This window comes from Seriola lalandi, unplaced genomic scaffold (assembly GCF_002814215.2).
Source record: "Seriola lalandi dorsalis isolate HSWRI2012SDOR001 ecotype SW California unplaced genomic scaffold, Sedor1 jcf7180002054411, whole genome shotgun sequence".
NCBI lineage: Eukaryota > Metazoa > Chordata > Actinopteri > Carangiformes > Carangidae > Seriola > Seriola lalandi.
This window is the reverse complement of record NW_019524964.1, coordinates 18,013-31,554: the sequence shown is the minus strand read 5'-3', so window position 1 is coordinate 31,554 and position 13,542 is coordinate 18,013. Positions and strand designations below refer to the sequence as shown.

The window sequence follows — 13,542 nt, the reverse complement described above, 5'->3', positions numbered from 1 at the left end:
GCTGCCATTTGCAGTATTAAGACCAAGCGCACCATCCAGTTTGTGGACTGGTGTCCCACTGGTTTCAAGGTCGGCATCAACTACCAGCCCCCCACTGTAGTTCCTGGTGGAGACCTGGCCAAGGTCCAGAGGGCTGTGTGCATGCTGAGCAACACCACTGCTATTGCAGAGGCCTGGGCTCGGCTTGACCACAAGTTTGATTTGATGTACGCTAAGCGTGCCTTTGTCCACTGGTATGTAGGTGAGGGTATGGAGGAGGGAGAGTTCTCTGAGGCCAGAGAGGACATGGCAGCTCTGGAGAAGGATTATGAGGAGGTTGGACTTGACTCTGTTGAGGGTGAGGGAGAGGGAGAGAACGAGGGGGAGTATTAGAAAGCTCAGAAAGCCCCCAGTTATACAGGAAAGATAATAAATTTTGTTATGAAATACATTTCAATGTCGGCTAAGTTCCTAAGTTAATACCAAGTCTTACACCAAGTGTTTTTGTTTGTTTTTTGAATGTGCATAACATCAGCTAAACTTTTATACTATGTTTTAATTTCTACTGAATCAAAAACCTGCAACTCCAATTTGTTATTGCTTTTCATTTAAAGTTTAATGATTTGTATCTATTTTCTTGGAAAATGTTACATCCTAGGGGCTCAAACATGAAACAATGTGAGAGGTTTGGAGGGGAAATCTGGTGGAACTGAAAACAGCTAAAAACAACTCAGAAAGTAGAAACATGACAAGGTGCTCCAAGTGGAAACTGCTATTCACTAAAGCGGTCACTAGTCAAACAGTGTGGAAACTTTTGGCATAATCTGAAAGATACATTTCATTTTATAAGCATATCATAGGTTCATTTCATGTTTTTTATGTTCAGTCTTAATCTTAGATAGATGTAGTCAAGTAAAAGGTTAAATATTTCCCTTTGAAATGTAGTGGAATATAAGCAAAACGTGATATAAGATGGACATACTCAAGTAAAGTGCGAGTACCTCAAAACTGAACTGAACTACTTGTACTAAGTAGTAGTTACTAAGTTGATACTTTCCATCATTGACATGTATATCGCTGATAATACTTGTGTACTGTATTTCTTTGAATTCAGAACTTCATTGAGTTATTTTGTAGTGTTGTATTTGTTGTTCTACTTCAATAAAGTATCTAAATATTTCTTGCAATACTGGATAAAATAACCTCAGTCGGTTGAGGTGGTTGAGATGTCAGGAGTCTTTGTTGCGCGTTGAAAACTTCCTGTGCGGGAGACTGCTGTGAGCTCCCACAGAGAGCCTGCCTGTTATTGTTTACGGTCAGACTAATGTAAAGTAGGTCATGGAAAAGGGAAGCTTATCCAGTCACTCATTCAACTGTTCCGTATCATCCAGGTGGTTATAGGTGGCTTCTGGGATCAGCATCTCTGCGGTGTCATTAATTTTACGTGAATTCTGGATGTGGACAACAGGCAGGTAATATTAACGCAGTCCTTTTATCCGAGGCTGGTAGCAGCAAGCAGCTAACGAAAGCTAACTAGCTACTATACGCTAGGTCTGAATCTGCATCACTAGCCCAGTTATTGAGCCTGCTGACATGTTTTCTCACTACTTGGCTCATAAACTGTGAACGCACTATAGTCAGTGGCGTGTTCAAGTGTACAAACCTATATGTACACATATAACCAGCAGTCTGACTTGAATTGTGATGCTGCTGACCTTGTTGTAGCAGCCTGCTAACTTGTTAATGCATACGCTGTTCAGCGGGTATCGTTAGCTGCTCCTGTTAGCCGGGCTAGGCGGCTACCTAGAGCTAGTTAGCGTAACAACATCAACACGACAAAGTAATATTGATTTTACTGATAATGGCAATGACCTGTGGACTGGGACCAGACTACTAACAGTATGTTAGAGTTAGGTTAAGTAGTTAGGGTGTTGTGTGTGTGTAAGTGTTTTGTGGTATGTTGTGGGTTACATTGCTCCATAAATCAGTCCGCTAAATTTCTTTATTAGATTTCCTTAAATTGGATGAAACTATGATGAAGCTTCAAATTGCAGGATCAAACAGTGAGTACCGAAAGGTGGAGCAGATATCACGGGTGTGAGAAATATTAATATACAGAATTCTTCTTTAAAAAAAAAAACAAGAAACAAGGACAAGAGGAAGAAACCACCAAGTTATGTTAGTACAAATGTATTTTCTTTCTTGTCATTTAAACTTTAAGAGGACATGCAGTGCATTATCTGTCACAGTCTTTAGTCTTCTGTGCCTCTCAAGATAAGCATGCTGTCATTTTGTGTTTCAGCAGCTTGGACTGATGCTGTTATTCCAACATCTGGACTAAAACCTGAACTGTCTGTCAGGTTCTTCTACTACTGAGACAGTGAGTTGCTGCCATGTCTAGACGGAGCAGGAACAGTCGTGCATGGAGATATGTCTGGGGTGGAATACGGCGGGATGCTGATGCCAGGGCACTTGTTTTGGCTTCTGAAAGTGAGGAATGGAGTTATGACCGACTAGAGGTAAGCACACAGCAGCTGAACAGATAGGAAGTGTCAGAGATTGTGCAATTTTTTGTTCGTGTCATATGATGCCACTGTAGGCAAGGGATAGGATGTGTCACCATGAAAAGGCTGGCAAAATTCACCTCAAGGTTCCCTTTCTTACTGAAAGCTTTTAATTTGCCTGTGGCCACTATTAACAGTATGTGTTTGTTGATGCTTCTGTCTGATGCCTGAAGCTAAAGGCTCAGTTGTTTACATGCTTTGTATCAGAACTAATCATTTTTCCCAAGAAGGGGATGTACTATGATGTCTGCCTTTTACTTTTAAATCGTAGCGATGTGAATTTTTTTCAGTGCAACACCCAATTTCTGTGAAACATCCACAATCAGTGCTGTTTAGTTGCATAAGCAATGCTGCTGACATTTGATTTTGCTATTTCTTTCTGCATTGTTGCTCTCAAGTACAGTGATTCAGACTCTGAGGTGGACTTTTCAGCAGTGATGGTCCCTCCTGTCCCCAGTGCAGTGCCTGTCACCGGAGAGTCCTACTGTGGCTGCGATTCCCAGGCTGAGACCAGCTACAACCCTCGTCTGCGAGGATTTCACCAAGTCAAAGACTGCCACTGTGGAGAGGATGATCAAGGTACAAGGGAGCTGCTGCATTTCCAGGGTTTAGTAATATAGGGCACACCCATTTTATAATGAATAGGTTGATTAAATGATGTCACTTGAGTTATATCACTGTATCCAGTCATGTTATACTTTACTGACCTCTAAATTCTCAATTAATCATAAGAATAAAGTGTTATTTGTTTATTGATATTAGGTAAAGTGAATTAAAGTAAATTTTGTGTGTCACTGTCCTTGAATGAATGACTTCTGATGTTTTAGAATTTGACTGGGTGTGGGATGCAAACAGCCGATCGACAGCAACATTACTGAGCTGCGACAATCGCAAAGTGAACTTCCACTCTGAATACAGCTGTGGTACAGCTGCGATCCGTGGCTCCAAAGAGCTGGCTGAAGGGCAGCACTTCTGGGAAATCAAGATGACATCCCCAGTTTATGGAACAGACATGGTAAAGCTCTACTCTTTATCTTCTTACATTGGCCTGCCCCTGTTATGTAAAGTCATTTTCAAAGAAATAAAAAAAAAAGTAGAGCAAAAGCATGCTGCGTGGACACTCGAATGTATTTATTTTCTAAATGGTTCCTTTTTTCTGTACAGATGGTTGGCATCGGTACTTCTGATGTCAACCTAGACAAATACAGACACACGTTCTGCAGCCTGTTGGGAAAAGATATAGATAGCTGGGGTCTTTCTTACACAGGTAAGACCAAAACAACATGCTATAATGTAACAATGGCTGCTCCAAATGGTTACATTATGAGTTAGATATCATTGGTTGTCTTTTTTTATTTCAGGCTTGTTGCATCATAAAGGAGACAAGATGAATTTCTCTTCTCGATTCGGACAGGGATCCATCATCGGAGTCCATCTGGACACGTGGCACGGCACACTTACTTTCTTCAAGAATAGGAAGTGCATAGGTTAGTACTGACAAGCAAAGTCCACTATCGATCAGAGTGCTGGCAGTTTGATTCCTATTTTAATTACATGATCTTCTGATTGGTATCTTTTGATACCAATTCGGGTACTTCAGTACTGGTTACCACACATTGGCCAGGTGTGGTGTGGCACTAAAAATTGAGTCACTGGGCTGCTATGACAAAATGGTACAGAATTTGATAATGGCATTAATGACACTTTAATGTAAATTGGTCACATCTGGCTAATATCAATCTGGCATATCAGATTGGTTCCTTGGTACTTTGTACAAATTTACAAACTAGTTTCATCTGTGATATAATTTTTGTGAATGCAAAATTAGGAACCATAACCATATGGCTATAGTATGAAGCATACGGGTGTACATAAAAGGCGATGTAGAACATTTTTTTACACAGTTTATATATCACCCACATGCAAAACTGTAAGACCTTACAGACATAATAGATGTGTGCACATTTATTCAGTGGGGGTTCTGTGCTTTGTTGTGTTCGAACAAGGTATTGCACACGATCATGAATTTTTTTATCACCTTTCTCAACCTAGGTGTTGCTGCCACAGAGCTACAAAATAAGAGGTTTTATCCGATGGCGTGCTCCACAGCAGCGAAAAGCAGCATGAAGGTGATCAGATCCTGCTCTGCGCCCACCTCTCTGCTATACCTTTGCTGCGCTCGCCTTCGCCAGCTGCTGCCGGACTGTATAGACACCCTGGACGTGTTGCCACTGCCGCCAGGACTTCGTCAGTTGCTCCACAACAAACTAGGTTGGGTGCTCAGTCTCAATAGTGGCACCACAGATGAAACCGCAGATGAGCCTGAGCGCCCCTCACAATTGCCTGTCCCGCCCTTAGCTGGACCATCCTCCTCTGAGAGTGACTCAGAGGGTTGTACGTCTGACCCTGAAGCCTGTCAGAGGAAAAGATGCCGCTGGACATGACTGGACAGCTTGAATCCTACCTCCTCTTAAACACTGGCAGAGGTTACTGCCCTATGGCATCTAATCTAGTGTTACTTAACTGCCTCAAGCGTTCCTCAACATCAGTGTTACACAGTAGTGAAGAGAAGAACCAGGATCGGTTGAGCAGAGAGAGAGGTACGTAGGTAGAAAACTGTGACGGCAGTATTTTTGCTTGCACACTTAATTACTGTGATCTTCTCTCATGCCATTCACGTCTTCATGCTCATCATACACTCAGTACCCAAAACCAGCTTCAGTAATACGCGAAAAGATATGTTGTTATTTTGTTAGCTAGAATAAATTGTTACAGATCTGTTGCCATTCATGAATGGGGATTAGTGACATAGTGTGGGAATGATAAAGTAAACTGTACAGTGTGACACTGAAGTAAAGTATGGCCAAATTTTAGTGGTCATCATGGTATATTTGTAAAGAAAAGGGGGTTTCATGAGATGAGAGACTGTATAGGTATTTTCTGTGTTTTTATCCTGTATGCAAATACTGTATATTGTTCTCAACCTAAATGCTATCCATGCATTTTCAGAGTCATCTGTTACCTGTTTTACTGGCATCTACGATTTCTGGATTTCCAAAGTGAGAATCAGTTTATTCTGTATTTTTTACCACACGTCACAGCTCTAAATCTTAAACTGTCAAAAGCCTAAGAAAAGTAAGAAGGAGATAGAATTAACCTGAGTGCACTTTGCAGCTTTTAGCCCCTCAACAATGAAATTATTCCTTTTTGTCTTTCATGGAACAGCCATCATCTCCAAACAACTTATGCACGTCTGATTGCTCATCACATTATTGAAAAAAGTTATTAGTGAAATATTTGTTACATTCATGGCAACATCAGCCTGTCAAGAGCCTTTCAAAGTCTTTTGTCCAATAGTCATGCTATTTGTTTGTAGAAACTATGGATTTCCTCTAAAAGATGTAAGCAGTATCCATTGTTAAGTGTAACTCTTTTAAATCTATCATGAGACAAATATGTCACTAAATATGTCACTGTCACACCTTTCAAGTAACTTTTCCTCGCTGTTACACTTTATCGTTTCTTAAACATTTTTAAAAAAATTATTGTATTTGATTGACAAAATATGAGATTATAAGCAGATTTAATGTTAAACCTTTTTGTACTGTTCTGTTTATGCAATGGCCTTGTTTTGGTTTTCCTTAAGGCCTTGTTTCATCTCTTTCCTTAAAAACTCCTCTTGACTCTTATTCACTAAGGCCATACTCTATTCTAAATCCTTTCAATATCACTCAGCCCCAATAAAGGACCACATGCTGTGGTCAGCTTGAAGTTGATTACATTGGATTTTAATGAAGTTTTTGCAGCAGATGATGAGTTCCAAGATGAAACTAGTGCTGCAGAATAGACTAATGTCAGCTCTCTGTGTGTATGTTTAGTGTGTTTCTAACAGTTTTATATATATATATTTTTTTTTAAATACGGCTAAAAACAGTTTTAATGTTGAGCACATGAAAGGACAGTAGAGAGGTGGACTCTGCTGCCTGAATGGTCTGCAACATTTCTGTGGCTGTACCAATATGTCTGCCAAAACCTGTCACGAAATACAGACATTTTACATTGACCTTTGAAGTCTACAGGGGCTGAGTGATGTTAAAAGATCAATCTAAGTATTAATTGATCATGAATGACTTAGGAGGGGAATATTACCCCTGGGTCAGATATTTAAATAATTCTTTGATTCAATTTCTCCTGAATACCAAACCATAACAATAAAAGTATAATAGTGTTTGACCCAGGTGTTGAAACTACACAGTTTGCCAACTGCTGCCTCAGTCACTCGTCTCTGATCATGTGCACTCCTCAAGGTCTTGGTGTAAATAAATCTAGATACAAAGATTTAAGGTACTATGCAATAAAAGCATTTTCTGTGATAATAGTTTTCAGAAGAAATGGATGGGGTGCTGTGATGGAGACACTGGCACAACAACAGTGGTGATGGTACCAGAGGACCATGCTCATCAGACATGAGTAGTGACATGGCTTAATTCTGTCTAGTTGTTGTAATGATTTATCAGGAACCTCTCTCTGTAGATCCAGCAATGTAACCACAGTGAAGTTAGTTGTAGTCCAGCATTATTATGTTTTTTTTTTTTAGACTTATTTCACTGTATTTGTCTTCACATTGATGCATCCATGCACTTTTTCTTACTGTTATACTGTAAATAGAAAAATTCAAAGTGTTTCTTCTATATCATGTCATATTAATAATACTGTATGTGGAGGCCTTTACTGGCCTTTTTCTGTATATCTGATCAGCATGATTTTCAGCTGAAAATAAAATAAATGCTAATTATGCACTACTATGCGCTTCTACTACTTTGTAGTGTCCAGGATCAGCAACATTTGAGATTTTTTTGTTTGTTTGTTGGAAGTTACAGATGTGGGGACAACAGTTTGTATTAATGGCAGACCACCATTTAAAGGGGACTGACTTGACTCTTGTTGTGAATGTTTTGCAGCAGCTGCCAGTGAGTCATTGCCTTTTCTGTCAAATTCCTTAGACAGAACAGACATCCTTCCTGCCATGTGCAGATTAGCTGGAAAAGTTTTTGTTTTTCCAGTAGTTAATATGGGACCTTGTTTCACATACCCATACAGCCTGATGATTGTTTTAGTATAATACTGTAGTGTTCTGGAGAGATGATGAAAGATGCTTTCTTTGACAAGTTTGACAAGTCACCAATAGTCCATATCAGTTTTAAACAATTCAAAATCACATACTTTTCACGTGATAGCTTCTTTGAAGCATGGTTCTTGAATATCATGTACTGTTGAGAAATCCATTCAAAATTAATTTAAGTTAATATAAAGGTGTATTTCACCATTATTTCTTTAAGTAATAAGACAACTTTGGACACAACCAAAACTCCTTGATTTAACAGGTATTTAGATATTATGTTGGAAATCTTTAAAGATTAGTTATTCTTATTATTATATTATTCACCCAATTAAAATTTTTAAATGTTAACTGATTTTCCCTCATGCGGAACTAAAGTACGCCAGCAGTTCACACGGAACATTTTGAGGTCGTACCAGAAAAACGGTAGTTGTATGCCTTGCTTGCTTGCTGAGGTCAAGTGAGACTAGTCCTGCTCATCAGGTATTTCAAATATGTGTAGGTTATAAACAGTATCGATAGTTCAGCGACATTCGTTAAAAATCAATCAGCTGTCGTCAGTGTCGTTTTTATCTTGAGTGAGTTGTTTTCACAATCTAAAGCTAATGGCTAGCTCCGGTTAGCCTTGTTACAGAGGGGCTGTAATGTGTTTGTGCTGACAGACTTAAAGGGGTTAGTTTGTTCTGTAACCATCGGGGACAGGAGCTACTTCAGGTTCAAATGTAAGTAAACGAATTTCCTGTCTTGCAGGACAAACCAGATCGCGGAGGAGCTGCTGTAACAACAGATAATCATGGTGAAGAAAAAACAACTTCGTCTCATAGCAGAAATGGCTCGGAAGATCCGGGCATATCGGGAGCTCAAGTCCCGGCCACGGGAGTCCCAGAAGTACGCCCTGGACTATGACACGATGAAACGGCCCCTCACGGGGAAGAGGCTGCCGGTGCTGGCATGGCCCGATGTCCGCAGGGAGAGCCGCCTCTTCTCCCTGCTGGCGGGCATGAGGCTGTTCGGAGTGGGCCGCCTCTTCACCCGCAAGTCCTGGATAGAGGACCACACTGAGCCCTGCTACTGGCAGATCACCAAAGTCAAGGTCGACTACACATCTGAGGTGAGAGCGGGCCACATCCATGCACTGTGACAGTGTGTGAAGTCTGCATATTGTCATCATAAATAAGTGTAGAAAAGAATGTGGTGACTTAAACTCACTGCCAAACAAAGTCTGATATAATATGTCCTGTAACCAAAGTACAACTTGTTTCTTGTTGTTTTCTAGAACATGGATCATGGCAAGGCATGGGGCGTCCTCACCTACAAAGGTAAGAGGGGACCCCTTATTCCAGAAAGCAGTTTAGTGAAAATTCTGAGTTTGTTAACCCTGCGATGAGGAACGGATGAGGTGTGACCAGGCATTTAATTTCTTCATACATACAGTCCACATCGGAGCACATTACATGGCACAAGTTTACTTTGGGAGAAGAAGATCAAAATCTCAGTTGGGCACTAGTTTGTTAACCAAGCACTATCTTTACTAACGTGACTGCCTTTATGACCGATCTGTTTCAGTTGAGTGTTAAGGACAGAGGCAGCCATCTCTTTCCTTACGATCAAATATTACACATGCTGGATTCATCCTCAGCTCAGAATATAATCTACACACAGTCCATCTTTATAATTGTGACTCTGTTTATTGAACAGTCTGATTTTTATCTACATCCGCTTCACCTCTCTGCTTGTGATTTTCTGTATTTACTCAGATGTCTTTATTTGTATTGCTCTAGAAAGAATGTGGATGCATCTGGTAACTTTGTTGTGTTTTGTGCTTGGCAGGAAAACAGGAGAGCGAGGTCAAGGAGGTGGACAAGGTGATGTACCATGACTGGAGGCTGGTTCCCAAACACATAGAGCAGCAGTTCAGGGAATTTGAGCCACTCCCTGAGCCACCTGTACGCTATGTCCCCTACCCCCCCCTGCTCCGCGCCATGATGCTGGCCCAGCACAAAAAAGCAACAGGCACAGTACTGGCAGAGGAGCCTGCCTTACCTTTAAAGAGGCAAGTCCAGCTCAACAAAGACTATTTCCGCAGGCAGGAAGAAGAGAGGCGGAGCAAAGAGGGGACAGCGGTGTGATACTCCTCTGTGAATATGGTTCGCTAATCTTGGACATTATGGACCAGATCAGTGTTGACAGAAGAGGTCAACTTCTTCTTTCCAAGTACATTTGAAGCCCGTGCCTCCAAGTCCTGATAAGTCCTGGACTCAAATGAATTCTCTGCTATTTTCATCTACAGCAGGCCTCTCTTTGTGTAATATGTATCTGTGTAATGTGCTAAATATTAAATCTGAGGTAAAATAAGGACACTCTGAGTCTCTTTTTGTGCATGCATCATGGACTACCTCAGCCTTGTAGCATTGAGAATGCACAGTAAACACCCAAACTGGACACACAATTCAGACATGACAGGCCTATATTCTGTCATGATGTTGTGATATCAAAACACCTTGATATCACCTTTTCTGTGCCATCAGTGAGAAGGCAGTGTCAGCAGATTTGACCATTGACCACACAGCCAAAATATGATTCATGTGATGTGAAAGGCTAAACACCCATAGTCTTTAATGACCACGTATGATGTGTCCTGCTTGTAAATGTACCTCATGATTATTGGGTAAATAAGCAGTTTTACATCATGTGTGTAGTCTGTTGGCCAAGGGAAAATTGATCTCAGTCCTGATATACAAAAACAAATTGGAGATTTTTTACAATCGTATTGCATTATTAAACGTTAATAATCCCTGATTCTATAATATTGCTATTAATTACTGCACAGTTATGATTTTAGTTCAGAGTTTCTCCATTGCATTACTGTAAAATTTTCATATCTACATTCAAAGTTCACTTATCCTGTATCAGAGGTAATCACTAATGTGAGTCAAACATAGGCTACACTACACTATACTAGTTCAATCTGGAGAAACTAACAGAGGGAGAAGCTTAAAGAGTATTGGCTCACAGAGGCTGCCCTCACTCAGCTGATGGAGTAAATTTTTCATGTAGTTTCAAACCTTTATTGAAGCCTAGAAAATCAGAGGTTTGGCTCATTTGCAATGATAGCTAGAAAGAAAACTACTGTGTAAAAAAAATTCAAAAGGGGACAATACTCATTGAAAACAATGTCCAATAATGACTTTATGGATGAAGACATACTCTGCGCCAGAGTGGATCAACCAACTTTGTTATACAGAATGTAATGGTAAGTGTCACAGGGATCTCTGGTAATGAATCTAAGGGCAGAATTGTAAACTGAGGCTAGGGGTTTGAGAGTGGAAGCAGCAGCATGTCTGTAGATTATATCACCATAATTTAGGCCTGATAGAAAGACTGCCTCAACTATACTTTTCCTACAATTCAAATGGATAACATACTCAAATTGCTTGTTTTGTCTGATAAACTGTAAAAAAAAAACAGCAAGATGTTGAGATACTATAGAAAATTTGTGAAGCAGTAACTTTTGATATTTTTACTTAAAAACAAAATTGTTGCCAATTAGTTATCTGTCCAAAGGTGAAAGTTTGCATATGGATGGTAGGGAAATGTGCTACCAATATTTTTGGAGGATATATATATATATATATATATACTATGTACTATATATACTGTGACTTTTTATGACTTACTATACTATGATGCTTTTATACCTTGCTATGCCATGATGTTTAAATGCCTGACTATACTATAATGTTTTTATGCCTTGCTACATTGTGACTTTTTTTATGCCTTACAATAGTATGACATTTTTAAGCCTTACTATACTATGACTTTTTATGGCTTACTATAGTATGACATTTTTGTGCCTTACTATAATATGATACTTTTATGAATTACTATGACATGATATTTTTATGCCTTACTATACTATGACAATTTTATGCTTTACGATACTATTTGTTTTTATGCCTTACCCTAATGTCTTTTTATATCTTACTATACTATGACATTTTTGTGCCTTATTATACTATGATATTTTTATACCGTAATATAGTATGACTTTTTATGCTTTCCTATACTATGTGGTTTTAGGCTTTACTATACTATACTTTTTTATGCCTTATTATAGTATGACATTTTTATGCCTTACTAAAGTATTACTTTATATATCTTACCATAGTATGACTTTATTTATGCCTTACTATACTATGACTTTTTATGACTTACTATACTATGACATTTTTATGCCTTATTATAGTATGACTTTTTATGCCTTACTATACTATGACATTTTTATGCCTTACTATACTATGACATTTTTATGCCTTATTATACTATGACTTTTTATGCCTTACTATACTATGACTTTTTAATGCCTTACTATACTATGACATTTTTATGCCTTATGTTGGAATAATTGTATATATATAGTTATCTCATATTTGATAATTGAACATTTCTGCCTTGCTGTTTAGATCATATATGTGGTTAGTCTGTACCTTGCCCTTAACATGAACTTGCTCTGCTGTATTGAAGTTAGACATGTCGTTAACATGTTTTACTACCCTAACCCATGTATGTAGTTGTTTTCAGAATGTAGTGTCTTAACAGGATGCAGATGGTGGAGAGGACCACAGGCGGACACGAGCGTTGTACAGAACAGACTGGGATCAGTCTGTTCTACTTCTATACCATGAAATAAACATTCATACCATGTAGCACAATCACACCCATATCATATTCATACATCATATTCATTCATTATGTTCGTTTATTATGATCACTCATTTTATTATGTTATTCCTTGTATTACCTTTGACATGCTTTCACCTTTAACATCCTTTCACTCATTGTATTATGTTACCTTTGACATACTTTATGTTGTACTGGTATGACCTTCAGGCCTTTTGAGATAAAGTATGTCTTGCTGCTGGAGGAGTGTTTGGAGTCTTTGGGTGATAATAAAAAGAGAGGAGACGGTGGAGTTTGCTCAGAGCGGGTTTGGAGATTGTAACTGAGCAAATCTCTGTCCGTTCTCCTCGCGAGTAAGAAATAACGCCCTTGTCTTTCTCTTCTGTGTTTCAGTATTAAATGTCTTAGGTGGTATAAACCTGACAACCTCCAGAATGAAAATTTCAAACAGGAGGTGAGGACTACCATAAAACACTCTGTGTTTATTAAAAACTTCTGGGTTAGGGTTCATTTTTGCCTTTTTGTTTAAATCGATTTACAACATGATTTGGGAAACCATGTGCTGGGTTTCAGCCAGAAAGATATGCACAGCCTGTACCTTTGGTAACATTCCTCCTCCCCTGTATTGCAGTCACTTTTGTAGATGGTATAAGTTAAATTAATATTTGATGTCTTGCTACTGGAGGAATGTTTGGAATTCTTTGTGTGATAATAAAAAGAGAGGAGACGGTGGAGTTGGCTCAGAGCGGGTTTGGAGATTGTAACTGAGCAAATCTCTGTGTTTCAGTATTAAATGTCTTAGGTGGTATAAACCTGACATTAACTTGGTCCTTTGAGCCGGATACCAATAGACCTGAGGATTCCAGCGGGAGGGTGGACTCCAGGAGAGACTGTGGCCACAGCAGAGCTCCATAGTGGGAGCTCTTGAGATCCTTTTCCAGGACTGCTGGGATCTGATGGTTGACGGTATTCCGAGAGGGGAAGGACAACAGCGGTGAGTACAGTTTTGTTAAAAACAAGCGAGTGACTGAGGGTCATCGCGCGTTGTAACAAACCCTGTGAATCCTAGGCTCTGACAGGTAAAAGAGGGGCGACGGAGTCCGAGAAAGTCCGTGATAATAATATTGGACGACGGATAGCGAGAAATTCCGTGCGTGATAACAGTAATGGACAGCGAAGTCCCGTAAAGATCCGTGGAAA

At 39.5% G+C, this 13,542-nt stretch overlaps 2 protein-coding genes and 1 pseudogene across 8 annotated transcripts; all 3 read left to right on the top strand.

Moving 5' to 3' along the window:
* LOC111657711 (tubulin alpha chain pseudogene) lies at window positions 1-1,060 on the top strand (annotated as a pseudogene).
* Window positions 1,061-1,266: 206 nt separating this feature from the next.
* spsb3a (splA/ryanodine receptor domain and SOCS box containing 3a) lies at window positions 1,267-7,345 on the top strand. 6 transcript variants are annotated; one of them, XM_087175051.1, is made up of 8 exons: window positions 1,267-1,451; window positions 1,989-2,042; window positions 2,282-2,498; window positions 2,942-3,122; window positions 3,371-3,558; window positions 3,708-3,810; window positions 3,905-4,030; window positions 4,596-7,345. In XM_087175051.1, exons 3-8 carry the CDS (start codon window positions 2,373-2,375, stop codon window positions 4,985-4,987), a joined length of 1,116 nt encoding a protein of 371 aa, XP_087031177.1. In that variant the 5' UTR covers window positions 1,267-1,451; window positions 1,989-2,042; window positions 2,282-2,372; the 3' UTR covers window positions 4,988-7,345. The 6 variants fall into 6 exon arrangements, with proteins under 6 accessions (XP_087031177.1, XP_023265761.1, XP_023265760.1 ...); XM_023409993.2 differs by lacking the exon at window positions 1,989-2,042 and having other exon boundaries at window positions 2,285-2,498; XM_023409992.2 differs by lacking the exon at window positions 1,989-2,042.
* Window positions 7,346-8,059: 714 nt separating this feature from the next.
* Window positions 8,060-10,017, top strand: mrps34 (mitochondrial ribosomal protein S34). Of its 2 annotated transcripts, none has more exons than XM_023409984.2 (4): window positions 8,060-8,145; window positions 8,413-8,773; window positions 8,939-8,981; window positions 9,493-10,017. In XM_023409984.2, the coding sequence occupies exons 2-4, from the start codon at window positions 8,456-8,458 to the stop codon at window positions 9,789-9,791; spliced, it is 660 nt and encodes a 219-aa protein (XP_023265752.1). In that variant the 5' UTR covers window positions 8,060-8,145; window positions 8,413-8,455; the 3' UTR covers window positions 9,792-10,017. The 2 variants fall into 2 exon arrangements, with proteins under 2 accessions (XP_023265752.1, XP_023265753.1); XM_023409985.2 differs by having other exon boundaries at window positions 8,082-8,240.
* The last annotated feature ends 3,525 nt before the right edge of the window (window positions 10,018-13,542 follow it).

Bases quoted from the DNA above. Each gene is read 5' to 3' on its own strand.
- spsb3a (XM_023409993.2), top strand. From the start codon at position 2,373: ATGTCTAGACGGAGCAGGAACAGTCGTGCATGGAGATATGTCTGGGGT. The intron at 3,559-3,707 runs GTAAAGCTCTAC...TTTTCTGTACAG, and splicing joins CAGTTTATGGAACAGACATG to ATGGTTGGCATCGGTACTTC. The intron at 4,031-4,595 runs GTTAGTACTGAC...TTCTCAACCTAG, and splicing joins CAAGAATAGGAAGTGCATAG to GTGTTGCTGCCACAGAGCTA.
- mrps34 (XM_023409984.2), top strand. From the start codon at position 8,456: ATGGTGAAGAAAAAACAACTTCGTCTCATAGCAGAAATGGCTCGGAAG. The intron at 8,774-8,938 runs GTGAGAGCGGGC...GTTGTTTTCTAG, and splicing joins AGGTCGACTACACATCTGAG to AACATGGATCATGGCAAGGC. The intron at 8,982-9,492 runs GTAAGAGGGGAC...TGTGCTTGGCAG, and splicing joins GGGCGTCCTCACCTACAAAG to GAAAACAGGAGAGCGAGGTC.